Here is an 18,539-nt window from a genome sequence, read left to right as displayed (position 1 = left end):
CAGCTCAGGAAACATCACAACTGTGGGAAAACAGACATTTCATTTGATTAATTTCAGAGCAGCTCTGCATTCTAATAAGACATTTCAATATCTTTACTGTTAATCTGGTTCAAGAGATTACAAAAGAGTTTGGATGGCAATGTGATTCCATCTAAAATATGAAATTACTGATAATCCTTCTTACGTTTAACATCAGTAACACTTCTAGAACTAAATATAATAAAATAACTTGTAATGTAACTTTTAACTTTTAATTGAATGGCGTTTTTACTTCGAGCTTATTTTAGCATGAGTAATGTGTGCAGGTCAGAATTGCTATTTCAGTTTTAACCATATGCATGAAAGAAGAAAGTAAAAAGTGGTATAATGAGCTCTCCTGTACAAGAGTCAAAGGCACACTGGAGTAAATCCAGTGCGGAGAGCCACAAAGATGTTTAAATTCTTGGAGCATCTTTCCTATAACAAGAAGCCAAGAGGGCTTGATTAGTGTGAAGTTAAGACTCATGGGGGGGATTATATCAATGCATAAAAACACCTGTTGGGTAGATGGAGTAAAAAAGATTGGGATAGACTTTTCTAGTGATGTCTAGTGACAGCACAAAAGACAGCCAGCACAGATTGAAATACAGAATGTTCTATTTAAAACTAAAATGTTTATTATTATTTTAATTTTTACTGTAAGGGTAGTGGGTGGAACTCAAGAACAGTTTGTCCAGAAAGTTGTGTAGTCTCCATCCTAAGAGATTCAGAACCTGAATTGAGTGGTCCTGAGCAATCTGCCCTAATTAACCAGTTGACCCTGCTTTGAGCAGAGAAGCTAGAGTAGAGGATCTCCAGAGACTCTCTCCAACCTCAGCAAGTCTGTGATTCCCTAAAGCCTCATGTAACTTTTTTTCTCTTACAGTTCTAAAGCTTGCTATAAAGTATATCACGTGAAATGGTCACTGTGGCTACTTTCTTCTGACTAGTCATTAGGAATGATACTTGTAATTTAAGTTCATTCACTTTTGTGATTTGTTTTACCTAAAGAATCTCAAACTCTTTGCTTATTATCATTTGAGTCCTACTGTGTTTATAGATAGTGTGTATATATATAGTTCTGAGCGCATAGTCCAAAACATAAACATCAACGTTAGCATAGAAACATCCCTAGTGCGTTGAGAGAAATATATTTGCTATGTATTTTATGTATCACAGTACACAATTTTTACATTAGGTTAATAGAATAACACGATCCTTCTCTGCATTTTCCTGCCTTGTACATATACCTGATCTGCACTTATCCCAAACTTCTGATTAAACTTATATCAATTTTTTTTTTATAGTTCTGGTAGAACAGAACCAGCGTAGTTCAGTTTGATTGTTTCTACACAGAAAATAAAAATCATTGCTGCAACTTGTCTAAATTTAGTATTTTACTATTTGTTATATATTTATGATTTCAGGAATTGAACTGGATGAAGATGGAACTATGGATGGAAACAGTGATTTAACCATTAGGGGTCGCCTCCTATACCTTATGGAAAAAGTTACCTATCTGAAGAAGAAGCAAGCTGAGAAGCCAGTCGATGATGATGCAAAGACATCCTGTAAGCAACATTAAATCACAGTTTGTTGTGTTCTAATTCCAAATAACAAAATAAACAGAGAAGAAAGTTCTATTTTCAGCAAAAATCAGGTGGATTTTTAGTGAAACATCTGTGCACCTCAGTATTTGTAGCTATGACTCTAAACAAGCTCAGCTGGAATAATATTTTCTTTATATTTTATGATAAGCAGATTTTCTTCCCCAGTGGGATGTAGTGGAAGCTTCGGTTGTGGGTTGTTTTTTTTTCCCCCCTACACTTGATCCTCATTTTATTCATATTTTTTACAGAACATTTCTTGATTTTTGTTGAATTAATGCTGACTAATTGTAGCAAGGTCCTGATTATGAGAACTTGCTCATAAAATCAGCTGCACCAGCTCCAAATCAGTATTTGCATGAAGGTTACCAACTGAAAAAAGACTGCACAATTAGACCATAATTTGCAAAGCTACACTTGGAGAAAGTCTCTCCATCCAGCCTAAAATTAAAGATGCTGATTGTTGCTTTGTAATTTTTCTGTCACTTTCTACTTTTCCATCTTAATAAGAATCATTACTAGTAGCATCCGAGTTCTACTTGTGGCCAACGGATTATGGAATTTTATTTACTTTTTTACTTGTCAGTTGTGACAAGTAAATATTCTAATTTTTGAAGCTGCTGTGCTACTAGCAGGAATGGACTTCTGGTTGAATATTTGGCTGCTCTACTAGGAGGAATGAATTTTGGGCATATGGGTTAATTATACTGTGTTTGGTAGAAACTTGGTTTTATTCAATGACTACATAGAACTCCTAGGGAAACTGGACTTTTGACTTGATTGCTTAATGTAAGTGCTTAATATTATGGGATAAGATTTCCCTGAAACGCTTATATAATGAAAAAGCAACTTAACTGCCAGATATTAGTGTTAACTTAGTGATAAGAAGAAATACTTTTCTGCTCCTAAAAACGTGCTTTCTAGCCTTGCAGATTTTAACTTACTTCAGTTGTCACAGTGATAATTAGAGACTAGGTTTTATGCACGGTGTTGTGATGAATACTACAATTTCCTTGTTTCATTTTTCTTGCAGTAAGCTTAGAGCTTGACACAACGTATTTGTCTCTCTAACATATGAGTTAATACAAAGGCAGTATTATACCGAGGTAGTCGCATTCAACCCATCAGAGCAAAAAACGATCCACGTGATTCTGTGATTTTGTTTTTAATGTGATGACTAGGCTGTTTAGGTTCAGCATTGCAAACAAGATATAGACAGACTTTTGAGTAATTGGGATGCAGTATTGCATTTACTAAAACAAGGAGGGAACTGACAGTCTGCTCATGTGATACATCACAAAGAACAAATGAAGCATAATATTGTGTTTGTGCCTTTTTGTTATTATTTGTTTCAGTCCTGGTACTTTCTGAAATATCAGCCAAAACACATTTCATTATTTTATTTATTTTTAAGGGCTTTTATACTTAGAAATGTTGTGTGGTATGATAAATATCAAGAGTGCAATGTTTGGACAATATTAGTGAAGCAGTGCTCTTTTTACATTTTTCCCTTACGCTGTATTACCATGTAATAGCACAAATTCTTTTCTTTGTTGAACTAAATATTTTCTTTTTCTTGGTCAATATCTTTCTTTGAGTGCTTTCACTTTTTTTACTCCAAAATTGTTATGTTCAACACAAAAATTTCTAATTTGAAAATATTTTTATATTTGTGCTACATAAACAATATTCTTCAGCACCAGAATGTTTATCTCTCAGTATATTGAATTTCAACAGGGATTATAAAAATTCCCTTATCAAACTTGCTCTATTATCCACTTGACATGGAAAAAAAAAATTGATTAGCTAGGTGAGTACCAAAGGCAACATTTTCTAGTGTGTAACTGTAACTTGAGAGGGTCCTAGATTGATTAAGTCTTCCAAACCTGAATTGAAGTTCCCTGAAACTGGAAAGAAGACTGTATTCACTTGTCTACAGCAAATATTTTGTCTTAACTCTTTGTTCATGAGTAATTTTTCTAAATTGTGGCATCAAATCTTAACTGATATTATATGTTTTCTGTGTTTTAACCTGCAGAACTTTTCCAAACCTTTGCAATCGATAAATGTGTCTGGTCAGGTATTCTGGATATGGATTTCTTGCTTAGTTAGAACTGGAATTCAAACTGCAAACGTAGATATCCCATTTATTTGATTGGAGCCATATTATTTATTTCTTTTGATAGTCCTTTTCATTTAGTAATAGATTAAATTCAGTTGTTTCATCTTGAACATTACAAAAATTTTGACAGAATACGCAGCTTAGACCCATAAATAAATCGTGCTGCAATTTCATATGCCACAGTATAATTTTCCTTATGTAGATAATAATATATATGAAAGAAATAGAGTTTAATTCCTTCAAAAATTTTAAAAATAATATATATGAATAAATCTGCTTGTTTTGTGAAAAGCTTATTTGTCTTCATATTTTTTATGTTATTAGATTTATTTTCTGTATTTTGATTTTAAATGGGGGCTTTTGTTGTTGAGATGCTTCTGCTTTAACAGTCTGATTATACTTTTGTTCAGTAGTTTACTGTAGAAATATCAAGAAAAACCTGCTGCTTCTTAGGTACTTCTGTCAGAGATATGAGAAACTAATGGTAATTTTGTGATTTATATATTTTCTTCACAGCTACTCTTCAGCAATTGATTTCGGATACAATGGTGCGCTGGGCCCAGGAATCAGTAATAGAAGACCCGGAGTTAGTCAGGGCCATGTTTGTACTGCTACATCGCCAATATGATGGTATTGGTGGCTTGGTTCGAGCCCTGCCAAAGACTTACACCATAAATAGTGTGTCCGTGGAAGATACAATCAATCTTCTGGCATCCCTTGGCCAAATTCGTTCCTTGCTCAGTGTCAGGATGGGGAAGGAGGAAGAGAAACTTATGATTCGTGGATTAGGGTGGGTAATGTCTCTTAATGTACAGATATTTATTTACTGTCTCATTATTAAAGTTGTGTGAAACTTGAATGTAAGTAGTCCATATAGACGTAAATGCAGACTTTGGCATTAGTTCTGTAGTGTCTTCAGTTGTAAGATACAGCCTTTGTAGCATTACACACATCATTTTTGGAGAGTAGCAAGTGATACGTCAGGCTTTTCTTGTGAGAAAAGTTGAAAATGTAGAATATCCCAAGTTGGAAAAAACCCACAAGAATCATATAGTCCCAACTCTGACTCTGCACAGAACCATCCAAAAATCAAACCCTATGTCTGAGAGGGTTGTACAATGCTTCTTGAACTCTGGCGTCTTGGTGCTGTGACCACTACTCTGAGGAACCTATTCCAAGGCCTGACCAATCTATGGTGAAGAACCTTTTCCTAATACCTAGCCTAAACTTCTCTGCATGCAGCTTCACAGCTTCATGCTGTTCCCTCAGGTCCCTATGTAATAAGAAAAATGTACAGAAATATGCAAAATATATGCAAAAATGTGTTTTGTTGTCATGTTTTAAATATTATGGCTGCAAAAATGGACAGCTTTCTTGACAGAAGTCTTTACATGAATGCAGGGACTAGGAGCTGTTGACTCATACAAATCCCTCCAGCTGTCAGCAAATGGAGTTGAATATACAAATGTCTGCACATATGACATCTTTCTGTTGTGCTGTATGTAGTTGGTACAACGTGAATTATGAATTAGTTCACGCAGTCTTATTTTTCCTAATTATTTCACTAAAATGTAGCCTAATAGAAACCGCTGTTGGAGAAACAGTATAAAGGAAACATCATCAGCTCTGCAAGCAAAAAGTTTATTTTTTTCTCATTTTTTTTCCAAAGAAGTGTCATCATATCAGGGGATATCTGGTGAGATTAAACATCAGTATGATGTTTTAGAAATTCCCAATCAACAGTAGCAATGACAGGAAAAGAGAGAGCATTTTACAAAGAATGCCAGGGATGAATGAAGAGAAGTTTTTGTTGTGCAGAATACATTTTTCCTTTTTTTCCCCTGCTCACTGAAAATCTAAAAAATGCAAATAATTTGTATGAATAATTTTTGCTGGTCTGCTATGAGCCACTTCAGACCTTGCCAGCAGGTCCAATTAATTTTCCGTTCAATCTACTTGACGTGAGGCTTGTCAAAGGGGAAAGTCACCTGTCCACAGGCAAAATATAATGATGTTTCTATATCCACTTTTGTACTTTAAATTTGAGTTGTTATTTTTCATTAAGCTAAGACTCACATGAGTGAGTGATTTTTAGATTCTGGCACGGTTATGCCTGGGGTGGGGGGTGGGGAATCAATCTCAACAGTTTCCATTTCATATTCTGCTTTCTTTTTGTTAGCATTTTTTTCCTTACCATTTTTCTCCTACAAAGGAATTTGTGAGTCATGCTGATTTAATTCTAACAGTCTGGTGATATGTGAAAGTTTGATATAAGGGAAATAAAGAGGTATTTTCTGTTAAGCTAGTTTTTTTCCTACCTGTTCCTCACACCATTCTTAATAGCTTCTATCATAGTCTTATTTGTCTGTTAGGTTCCCCAGCTGTGCATTTGGTTCTTTTATAGCCTAACCTGAGCTTCAGCTGCTATTTAGAAATGCCAAGTTTTTTACTGTGAGTGGAAAGCATTCCTTCCAACTGAGAAATGGAAGACTTGCTTGTTCCTGCTTAAGAACTATTCCCACAGAAATGCCATTGAGTTTTTCTGAAGTATGACATTTCACAGTGTGGTCAGCAATTATACTGAAAGTGCATGTACTTTCTGAAATTGTGTAGTATTGCTGGACAGTCCATGGGTGATATTTTGAGTTTCTCCCCTTAATTATTTCTGTGAAAGATAGGTCCTGTAGGCAAATAAGAATTTAGTATGATTTGGCAGAATTCCTTCATTGAGGTCTTCTTCCACAGCATGCAACATTATTGCAGAAAGGAAATGTGATATAGGTAAGTTTTGGAGTCAGGGCCCATCCTTTATCGTCCCTGGTCTAGCTGGACAACAGTATTTCCTGTAGTGACTTGCAAGTCTTTTTCTATCATGACCTGCTGGTCTTTACATTTAATTCTGGGTTGCATGTGATTTCATGACTAACTACAGTTGTTAGAAATGTAATTACCTTCTAAAATACACACTTTTATTGGACATATCACAACTGTATAAAATATGGACATTATAATCAGGAATGATTTTTAAGTATGTAAATCTGTTCTGCTGAAATATGTTGAAGATAGTCCTGAGTAGTAATTCATGAACTAACATTAACATTGGCTAATGTTTCTGATGTTTAGAGAGTAGCTGGATCTACATTATCTCTTCTGTAGTCTTTTCTTCTTGACCTTGAAGGCAGATGTCAAGCATTTTGAGGATGAAAATATTCTGAAAAGAGTGCTTTATCAGAAAATACAAGTTAGTTTAATTTAAACTTGAAGCTAATATTATATCATGCTTTTGTCACAAAATGATTTTTGATCTGGAATGAAAATAGAGAACCATCATGTTCAAGGGTAATCAAGTGGTGATTAGAGTGATAGCTATAATATGGGGGAAAAAAAAGGGTAAAGTACTTCTTTAATATGCATTAAAAAAAAATGGAATATCTTGTAATGGTGGGAAAGGGGAGGATATAGGTAAGGTGGGGAGAGAGTGAGAGAGACTAAACCTGGATAAGTTCCCAAGGTAATTCTTCTGCTCAGATGACGATGAATCACTTCAGATGGTGAAGAGTTACACAGCACATCACCTTTGCAAATAATGTAATAGCAAACTAGTCACAAAATTATAATCTGATTTTTTCTTCTGTTTTCCTGCAGAGACATAATGAATAATAAAGTATTTTATCAACATCCAAATCTCATGAGAGCTTTAGGCATGCATGAGACTGTCATGGAAGTGATGGTAAATGTACTTGGTGGAGGAGAATCCAAGGTAAAGCAATTTACTCTTAGAAGACAGAATTTAAAATATAGCTGTTCAAAGCTTTACCCTGTAAGGCGCCAAGCAGTCATTGGAGGTACTGAGACCAAAACCTTTTACTAATTTCCATTAGCACAATAGTTGATCAAATTTTTAGAAAATTCCATTCTTGTGTTCTAGAAGAAGATAGAATCAGCACTCTAAATTCAGGTGCTCTTAAGAAAAAAAAAATACCACTTTGTATGCTTAATGGATTTTAAAAGGATTTGTAGGATCTTTTTCAAAATCAATTAAAAACGGATGAAATATCACCTTGTAAATCTGATCATTTCATGTTTGAATCTAGAATTTATGGGTTAATCCAGCTCTCATTTTCAAGTTTATAATCTGATTTGTGTTATTTAGTGAGCTATTAACTGGCTGAGAAAGCTCTGTTGAGTTCAGGGTGAAACGTAAATATAACCTCATTGGAATGCAATGAATGCTATGCATAAATACTAGTATGTTAAATGACTGTTACGTAAATGATCTTATGTAACTTTTATACTTGTTTTAGAGGTTGAGCTTTAGTCTGTTTTTACTTGATTTTTAGGAAATCACTTTCCCAAAAATGGTGGCAAACTGCTGTCGTTTCCTATGTTATTTTTGCCGCATTAGTAGGCAGAATCAAAAAGCTATGTTTGATCATCTTAGCTATTTATTGGAAAATAGCAGTGTTGGCCTTGGTAAGTAATGTGTGTGGCTTGTGACATTCTGAACGAAAACTGTTCTCTTTCTCTTCTCCCCCTGCTCACCGTCTCAATTTTTTTCCTCTATTCCTCTGTGTTTTGCTTTTTTTTGTCTGTTTGTTTTTGTAAAGCTTCTGCTTTACCTAATGAAAAAGTATCTTCATTAACTTTGTTGCTAACTCCAGACAAAACCATAATAAATGTTAGCATTACGCTGAGGTAATATTGTATACACCTGGTGCTGTATACCTCAACATTAAGGGATAACTGGTGTTCAGTTGCACTGTTTATGGAAAAGAATAAAATCTTGATTTTGATAAAGAGGATCATAGATAAATGTTGGCAGTCTTTCACTACGGCTTATTTCTCACTGCTGAGGCTTGCTTTGCTATTTAATTCCTTTGACTTTTCAATATATTTCTATGGCAGTGGGACAAACACAGCTCATTTTGTTGACTGCGCTTACACAGATGCCCAGAATTAAACTTTATAATCTTCCTAAAATGTTAGCTTTTCTTTGCTAGGCTGGTGTGTTACAGAGAAGATGCATTTATCCTTTTTTGAATTTAGTCGTTTTAGTTCAGAATATATATCAAGTCCTTATTAATGTAGATACAGAACAGAAGAACAAACCAAAATTCTTTTTGGAGAGAAAATGCCCATGTGAAACGCACTGCAGCGTTAGTAAGAAAATGTTAGCTTTTACTGTTACTATATTGACTGCCATTTTAGCGGAAATAAATAATGTGATCTAATATTTTGAAGCTGAAAGTTATGTTCAATTTCAGTATATTAGATAAAATGTCATTCTTTTGGACATAAACTTTTCTTTCTTTTCCTCAAAACCAAGTTATCTCAGTTAAGAATATTGTAAAGAATGAGATCTTTAAACAATTTTTTGATGAGAATAGGAATGTGTGGGACAGGTTGTCTAGCATAAACATCTAAGTTGTATTTTGAATTCCTATTGGAGTCACATTTCATATGAGTGCAAGATGATTATAAATTGAGTGGTTTACTGGTACACTTATAATCGCTAATTACAGAATGTTATCTTTTATTAAATAGTTTTTATTATTGTACTATTAAATTGTTAGCTTTTATTAAGTTACTACTGAAACTAAATGTTATTTTAACAGCCTCTCCTTCTATGCGAGGATCAACTCCTTTAGATGTTGCAGCAGCATCTGTGATGGATAACAATGAACTTGCGCTAGCTTTAAGGGAGCCGGATCTGGAGAAGGTTGGTAGCTACTTCATCAAGCATATTTTTATACCTTCTAGACAGGTGAAGATTCCTTTTGTTCAGGCCCAGAAAAAGTAGAATGGAGTAATCAACATCCAAGATGAGAATTGTATGGAAATTTTAAATAACTTTTGGAGGAAGATAATCAGAATCTGATTGTTTGCTCTTTCTGCTGGTATTCTGGATGATTGAACTTAGAGTTTATGGTTATTACATGGGCAGGTGAAACCAACAGGAACTGGTTCAAGGGCAACCCTTACTTTGGAAATAGTGGAGTCCACCCTCAACAAAACACTATTGATAAAATCTGTCTTTGTTTTTCTGTCTTGATGACTCTTTTGGGAAGATTATGGAACAAATCATACTAGAAGTAATTTCTGAAAACCTGAAAGAAGGTAATTGGGAGCAGCCAGGAGGGGCTTACTGGGGGTAGATAGTGCCTGACCAACCACTGTTTTTAATGACAGCAGTGTGGACAAGTGGAGGGCAGAGAGTTTTGTATACCTTGACTTAGAAAGGTGTTTGACACAATCTCTGATAGTCTATTTATCATCAGATTGGCTGGATAAGGTGAGTGATAAGGTGGATGGAAAACTGGCTGGATTCAAAGGGTTGTTATCAAAGATGTGAAGTCCACTTGGTGGCCAGTAACCAGAGGCATCCCTCAGGGATAAGTATTGGGCACAGTACACCATGAATTAAAGAGAAGGATCAGGTACTGGCTATTGTCTTGCTAATATAGCACAACTTTAGTACTGTATTATCAATGTACAACTATATAGATAATTAAATTGTAATTAAAATATACATTCATCACCGTTTATCGCACCATCTTCACAAACTTCACTTAAATCAACAAAAAGAACAAAAATCAATATAAAATTCTCTGATTCTGTAATTAACTTTTATTTTTTTCCTAAATCTCTATTGTGATATGCAATTTTATGTTTGCATGCGCATGTGCAAGTCTAATACAGATTTTTGTACTGAAATCTACCCCAGGTACAAACCAGTGTAGCCACCACTGAATTGGCTGCCAGAGTGTTGGAAAAAACTATATTGACATTCAGAATGATTTTGCAAATTGAAGATGTGGTATAAATAAAAAGTAAAGCAACTCTTCAAGGATAAATGCAAGGCACTATGCTGATATGAAAAATACACTATCTGAATAGAGGATGAAAAATGTAGTTGGGATAATGGCCCAATTGAGTGTCGAGTCAAGACAACTGTGGCCCTACTGGATGAATTACAAAGAAGAGCAATGAGTGCTTCTTGAAGAGTAAAAGTACTGAGGGAGGACTGAATGAATAGGAATGGATTAGATTAATGAGTTAAAAGCTCAAGAGAGCATGCGGCAATTCTGTTGGATATGTAAACTGCTGCTTTGAGAATGAGTGGAACAGTAGATTCTAAGTCAGTGATGGATAAGAAAAGCAACTTAAATATGGAAAGACAGACTCAGGTTGCAAATCAGAAATGCTCTCTACTGGAAAGTAAGACATTTAAATACATAATTCAGTTTGTTTTTGAAGATCTCCTATTGTGGAGGTGCTATAACGTTTTTAGGAAAACATCTGTCAGGAGTGATGCAAGTATAGATGATCTTTTCTTGGAGTAGGAAGACGGCCCATGTGTTTAACATGATATTTTCATACTTATCATTATAACAAATGGTTAGCAAAAAGAAGCTCTCTGAGTTGATTAAAGGTATGCTTACAATTCTTAAAACTCAGAAAGGAGAGAGCGAACTAAAAACTACTACTGTGCCTTTCAGTCTGAACAACAGTGAGTATAAAATGTATGCATGTTTAAAAAGTAAGAAAGAGGAAAAAGAGTGAAAAGCAAATTGAAAATAAAAAAGCATACCTGTGAGTTAAATCTGAAGATAAGTTTTCGAAGGTGGGTAGATTGCAGTAGGGGACAAACACCAGGCTTACTGATTCTTAATGCTCAAAATATTATTTGGTTACATTCAGGTTAAGAGAATGTGGAAGTTAAATCCAAGACAATGTAAGTGGAGGCTTCCCTTTGAAACTTTACTTCTCTCTTTTTTTTTTTTTTACAAGAAATATCTCTTTTTATTCTTTTTTTATAATCTTATCTTGATTAATAGGTCGTTCGATACTTGGCTGGATGTGGATTGCAGAGTTGTCCTTTGCTGATTTCTAAAGGGTATCCAGACATTGGATGGAATCCAGTTGAAGGAGAGCGATATTTGGATTTTCTTCGTTTTGCTGTATTTTGCAATGGTAGTATAAAAGCCTGTCAGTTTTATAACTTCCTCTAATGTCTGAATAAATAGCTGCATGAAATTTTTCATTTAAAATAACATTACAAGCCAACTTGTTAAGGTAACTTTATGGTACAGTTAAAATTGTGCAAGCCATATAATAACACAGATCCCCATTTCACAGATCTTATAGGTTCCTTGCAGCCTAATCCGTAATTGCTAGATCTATCTTTAGTCCTTGGAAGGGACGCATCTCCATTGGAAGTGGAGGAAAGTCTCCTAAATCTTTAAAAGATAAAACTTATGCTAGATGTAGAGCCAAAGACCCATCATTTGTTTAAGGTTTGGACAGTCCAGCTTGTGTTTAGCAGCTATAGCGCTCCCATCATTAGCACTCTCACTTCAAATCAGTCATATTTTTTAATTTAGAATAAAATCACATATTCTATTTCATAGCTTCTAATAATAATTACAGGGATATATTTGTGTGGTTAGACAATTTTGCCACGATATTTGAAGAGGTTTGTATTTAAGTGTCTACTTAAGCTTACATCTTGCATTTCTGTGTAACCTTTTCCAATTATAAATAGAAACTTAAATGTTAATATTTCATATGATAGGAGAGAGTGTGGAGGAGAATGCTAATGTTGTAGTCCGACTGCTTATTCGTCGACCAGAATGTTTTGGTCCAGCTCTAAGAGGAGAAGGAGGCAATGGTCTACTTGCTGCCATGGAGGAAGCAATACAAATATCAGAAGATCCAACAAGAGATGGACCTTCCCCAAATAATGGATCTAGTAAAACCCTGTAGGTGCAGTTTAATTGCTTACATTGCCATCATATTTATTTATCAGTTTCATAATTCTAGTCATTAAATGACTTCTTTATTTTAACATGTAAATTATCGACTAGATTATTCCATGGAGGGTAGGGAATGATATTCTACCAAATATCACTTCTCCCACACTGTTACATTTAAATGGCTTTCTCTAAATATTGTGTCCTCTTCAGAATTCTGTTTGCTCAGTTAAGTACTGGTCCTCTGATTCACAATGAGACAGATAAATTACTACAATGCAAATGTCACTACAACCTCCTAGCTACAAATTCCATTCTGTGTTAGTCCACTAAAAGTCCACTGGGTATGAGGAAGCCACCATATATAAGCTGTAGCAACTATAAGAAGTTTTTATTTACTGCTGATGTAAAAACTTTATTGTATTTTTTTCTTCTTTTAATTGTTGTATCAATTAACTAATTACAGTGAAATAGAAGAACAAGAAGACGACACTATTCATATGGGGAATGCAATCATGACCTTTTATGCTGCTTTGATTGATCTCTTAGGACGTTGTGCCCCTGAAATGCATGTAAGTTTTGTGTCTTCATGAATTGGAAAGTAAAGACATTTTTACTGGTTGGTTGTTTTTCTGCTATTTGTTGTTTTCACAATGACACATGTAATTGGTTATTAAAGCAGTTTTATGACTACATAGTATCTCAGTATACATAATGTGTACATTGAACAAGAACAGTGTACACATTAGAACAAACACCCCCCCCCAAAAAAAAATCAACATCAAATCAACAACTGTGATACCTGAAAGCATTGTTGTTCAGCCAGGAATGTGGAAACAAATCTTTTTACATCTGAAAGTCTGCTTTTTTTTTTAATTTTTTCTTCTACCATGTGATATATTTTTGATGATTCTTTCACCTGTTTTTCCTAGCATTCAATTCTGAAAATAGGCCTAATCTTATTTAATAACAAAACCCCTAGATTTCTAGACTTTCCATATTTGCATCCAGAACACAGCAAGTAAGTACAGATTCTCTGAAATTTACAATACTAAATATGGTGAGAGCAATCATTCTTATGTATTTATGGTTTGCAAAGTTTCCAGATTATGAGAACATATACAAGATAAAAAGAAGACCCATGTAATATTTTATTTATCTTTTCCTTAGCTAATACATGCTGGCAAAGGAGAGGCCATAAGAATCAGGTCAATTCTGAGGTCTTTGATTCCACTGGAAGATTTGGTGGGTGTAATTAGCATTCCTTTCCACATGCCAACGATAGCTAAAGGTAAGATGATTATTGTACTGTTTTTCTCCCACCCAATTTTTACATTTTATACTTTGACTATATATTGATACACATACTTCCTTCAATATTTCAAAATATTTTAGAAATTAAGCAATTTATAATTCATATTAGAAGTAAAATCATCTTTCAAACATGTTTCAAAAATGCTTCTGCATGCAACAGTTAATAATTCTGTGTACATTTAAATCACTAATGTAAATTCTATTCAAGTGATTTTATGAAAGTCTGTTAAAACTTAAAAAATAAATCAGCAAATGTATGCTTTGTTCTAAAGTATTTTTAAAAAAGTAATCCTTGCTTTTGTTGTTTTAACCCTATTGATTGTTTCTAGCGGATCTTACTAAGACACCAGAGTTGTTCTTCAGCAACTATGGTGAAGTTATAGCATACATATAATTCTGCTTACATAGAATTCATTGCAATAATTGGGAGCAATGTGAGCATTAATATAAAATGAAAAGGCATTACATGTGCTTTTTTGGGTATCTTGAGAGAAAACCTGGATTGTCTAAAGATTTACAATGTCCAGGGTCCAATAAGTTACAGTAGAAAAGATAAAAAGATCAATCATTCTATTATATGATTATTTATTTGTTTTTCAACTAGTAATAATATATTATAGATCTAAAAGTGTTGTCTAAATAGCATAGAGAACAGCTCATGGATACCAAATTATTTATTTAATTTTCAAAATGAAAATATCAAGATTTTAAAAAATATTTATATGAATTTTTTTCAGGTGTTTTGAAAGTTTTCAGATAGAGGGGACTTTATTGATTCATTGTCATCCATCACAGGTGTGCTTACCAGTGTCTCATTCCTGGGATGTTTGATATAGAATTATTCCATTTCTTGTTTTCTAACTTCTGCTTAGAAGATGCATGTGTAGTTCTGTCGATTAGTTAGTATGATCTGAGTGTTTCTTATCTCATTAGAATATCAACAGTTGGGAACCTCTTTATATACAAAGTATGAACAGAAAAGTACTTAAGGACTTTGGAGTCTATCAGAGTAGAATTTGCCTTGTGCATTCTTTTTCAATGAACCACATGTTATGTTACCATTGTGTAACAAAACCACAGGGAAGATGGTTTCATATTTACAGAGACTTGAAACCTCCAAGGAGAAGTAGCATAAACAGCCTAGTTTGCTGTTGAAAGATGTTCCTTGTCATTGAAGTTTCATTTTTTCCTTTTAGATGGTACTGTGGTGGAACCTGACATGTCTGCGGGGTTTTGCCCAGATCACAAGGCAGCCATGGTTTTGTTCCTTGACAGGGTCTATGGAATTGAGGATCAGGATTTTCTTCTACATCTTCTTGAAGTTGGCTTTCTGCCAGATCTCCGTGCTGCTGCTTCTTTAGATACAGTAAGATTTTGAGTCTTTTGTAAATTTTGTTCCTCTGTCTTAGTGAACGCTAAAACATTTTTCACTTCTCAGAAATTTTTTTTTAAATTTTTTCATCTTGCCTTTTGCTGGCTGAGCTGCCTGTTGCTGATTAGCTTTGAGTATATTTGAAGATCAGTGAAAAGGGATTCTTCAGAATAATGCTTTGCTTCATCGTGTGTCCCTTTTAATACCCATATCCGTAGAGAACCAGTGCCTTTTCCCAGGAGGATTTCTGACCTTTTACTGTAGCATCCAAATCAGATCAGCACCATCAAGGCATGTGACTAAGAGTCTTTTCCCAGGGATTTTGCTCCAGGAATTTGTTAGGGGCACCTGCTTTGTTTTTAGCAAACTCCTTTTTTTTTTTTCTTTTAATTTGTCCTAAAAAATGCTGTCCTTATTTCTGCAAGCCTTTTTTCCCTCTAATTTTTCTTAGTTGGCTTGGTACACAGAAAGGTCAAATTTAGAAAGCTTAGATGAGGGCTAAGATGTGAAATTTGATTTCTCTATCTTTAATTTAATTTAACTTTTAATTTAACCTTTAATTTAAACATTTTTTTAAAGTAGTTTTTATTTAAGAATGGGTGAGGAGATCCTCACTTTGAAATTCAGCTTGATTTTACTGAGTTTTGTAAATGCAAAATTAACTGGTATTATCTGATCTCAGAATGCTTTTATAAGCAACTGTTTGACATTTTTTAATATAAATTTGAAAACTGTTTTGTTTTTGAAAGGCTATCTTCAGTTTCCGGTTTCATTATTTTTATCATGCTTTCATTCGTACAACCATAAAAAGCACCATCTGTGAGAAGACTAGAGAAGCACAAAAGGAAGCTAGACATTCAGTATCCAGTGGGTTTCAAATCTACATTTATGTGCTTTGAATATTTCCCTTTTTAATGGCTAAAAAAAACCCACTAAAAATTCCTTTAATTTGTAACAGCATTGGTAAAACAAAACTAATTTCTTTCTCGTTTACTTTGTAGGCTGCTTTAAGTGCTACAGATATGGCTTTAGCTCTGAATCGATACCTTTGCACTGCAGTCTTGCCTCTGTTGACCAGATGCGCTCCTCTTTTTGCTGGCACAGAGCACCATGCTTCCCTTATTGATTCCTTATTACATACTGTGTACAGACTTTCAAAGGGCTGCTCTCTTACCAAAGCTCAGCGAGATTCCATTGAGGAGTGTTTACTGTCTATCTGTGGGTAAGAACGTATTCTTGTCTGTACAGGAATGCGAATTGATAAAGTGACCTGCTTATAATATGGGAACACAGAACTGTGCCATCAGTAGTAAAATTAACATTTAAATGAAAAATTAAATTTCTGCTGAAACATGATTGTGACATTTTAAAAATAATGGTTGTATGTTGCTTGCTACTTTATTAGTTGCTTATATATCTTTGGTTATTTTACTTTACTGAGTTTTTAAAAATTACACCTAGGCAGTATTTTGGTATGGAGGGTGTACTGCAAAAAACAAAGCTCTGGAAACGTTGAATTGTGCTTTCGCTGAAGTAACATTTGAATTTCCTCAGTCTTACTGGTTGGCAGTGTGATTTATATTCAGTAGATCATATTGTTCAATGAAGATATTTATGTTGTGTTACATTTGAAATCGTAATCAATGGCTGGTATAGTTATACTTCATCATTGTCACTTGTTGGAGGATTTCATCTTCCATCTACAAGTTTCAAAAACATTTAGTTACAATCCCAAGTTTTTATGGGCTTAGAGGGTCAGTTATCAGGAGCTGATTAGGCAACAATGAATCTAATCCCTAATGAAAGTTAGCAACATTTAGGCTTTCAAATCACCAGAGCTCTTTTAAATGCTTTACTGTAAGTATGTTTTTTATAAGATGTGAATTTGTTCAGAAGTGGCAGGTATTCTTACGGTAGTCATTTTGAAACTAACAGGGAGGAACAGAAGTACTATACCAAAATTCTTTATAAAATATTTCACATTGATTGTTCTATATAAATGACCTTCATAAGAACCAATAAAAGGAATGAGTGTTTGCTATTTTTCTGGAACAGTTCAATGTTCTTGTCATTCTGAAATACATATTGTATATATTTCCTCCATCCCTCTAGTTGGCGAGCACTACTGCGTGTCTGATTTTAATACGTCTGATGAATTAGTGCTCTTACATCATTGTTGGTTTGTAAGATACTTTTCAGTACTATTGAGGTGTATTGTAAGAAATTAACATTATAGCCTCTTCTTGTGGACAGTGATCATAACATACAGTATGAGAATTCAGATTTTTTTTTCCTCATTTACTACATCTCTGTCTACCGGTCAGGTGTTTTCCTGTACTTTAAAGGATTTCATCTACAGCATGCTGAAAAGTTTTTCTTTGATATGTGCTTCTTTGCTCTCTTTTTGGACATGATTTTTCAGTGCTGCAAGCAAAATCCCATTACTTAATGAATCTGAAGGATTTTAATGTAGCGTTGAATTGACAGGTTGCTTTAATGTATTTATTAATTATTTATAAGCAAATGGTGGTTCTCTCTGTTGAAATTGTCTATCTGGTTTTAGGCAGTTGAGGCCTTCTATGATGCAGCATTTGCTGAGAAGATTAGTATTTGATGTTCCTTTATTAAATGAACACGCAAAGATGCCTCTCAAGGTAAATGCATATTTTAATCTTCAGTAGCATTCCTCTGTTGTAAGAAAATCAGTCTGATTTGCATCCATCCTCGTGGAGTTATGAAGTCCATGTCTAATGCATCTAATGTTTTTAAGTCCTTCCCCTCCGTTCCCCCCCCCCCCAATTTTTTTTTCCAAGACCATATGGAAACAGAATAGAGAAACCTTTTGGGGGAAAAAAAGTATATGTGCACAAAGATAGTAACTGATAATTTGCTTGTACCTTTCCTTTTGACATCTCTATTGATTTTTGTTTCTCTTGGAGTACAGACTCTTTTTCTGTGGTTTGTGCTTAGAAATCTAAGGAATACATGTTTTTAATTAATCTTCCTTTTTGTTTTCAGCCCTTGAAAGTTTTAACCTATACTTTCATTCTGATTAACAGTGCACAAGAAAAAGTATTGTTTCCTTCACAATATGACACTTTCTTTAAAGATTCTTCAGATTTCATTGTTGGTTGTAAGAAATATATCGTTTGCCACCTTTCATACGGGTGCTTGTCAGCAGTGCTTTTCAATGCTTTCCCACCAGAAATTTGAATGAGATATGATGTTAGTTCTTATTTAACATTTCTTTCCGCCTCAAAACCCACATATCAGAATTAATTGTATTTTATATCTGTTTCATTTGCCATAAAACTCTTCAGAATGGTGCAGGCTTCTACTAGCCAGTTTATGCT

General features: G+C 34.3%; 1 protein-coding gene across 7 annotated transcripts in view; it reads left to right on the top strand.

The window, feature by feature from the left end:
* The window catches only part of RYR2 (ryanodine receptor 2), a 364,829-nt gene that overhangs the window by 236,737 nt on the left and 109,553 nt on the right, over window positions 1–18,539 (top strand). For all 7 annotated transcript variants that reach the window (XM_021391077.1, XM_021391074.1, XM_021391073.1 and 4 more), the window contains 12 exons: window positions 1,446–1,589; window positions 4,264–4,537; window positions 7,393–7,507; window positions 8,088–8,220; window positions 9,363–9,466; window positions 11,586–11,721; window positions 12,323–12,509; window positions 12,967–13,072; window positions 13,671–13,791; window positions 15,011–15,180; window positions 16,188–16,408; window positions 17,750–17,840. In XM_021391077.1, the coding sequence (XP_021246752.1) occupies window positions 1,446–1,589; window positions 4,264–4,537; window positions 7,393–7,507; window positions 8,088–8,220; window positions 9,363–9,466; window positions 11,586–11,721; window positions 12,323–12,509; window positions 12,967–13,072; window positions 13,671–13,791; window positions 15,011–15,180; window positions 16,188–16,408; window positions 17,750–17,840 (1,802 nt within the window). The remainder of the gene's footprint in view (window positions 1–1,445; window positions 1,590–4,263; window positions 4,538–7,392; window positions 7,508–8,087; window positions 8,221–9,362; window positions 9,467–11,585; window positions 11,722–12,322; window positions 12,510–12,966; window positions 13,073–13,670; window positions 13,792–15,010; window positions 15,181–16,187; window positions 16,409–17,749; window positions 17,841–18,539) is intronic.

This window comes from Numida meleagris, chromosome 3 (genome assembly GCF_002078875.1).
Source record: "Numida meleagris isolate 19003 breed g44 Domestic line chromosome 3, NumMel1.0, whole genome shotgun sequence".
Taxonomy (NCBI): Eukaryota; Metazoa; Chordata; class Aves; order Galliformes; family Numididae; genus Numida; species Numida meleagris.
This window is presented reverse-complemented; position numbering and strand designations above follow the sequence as displayed.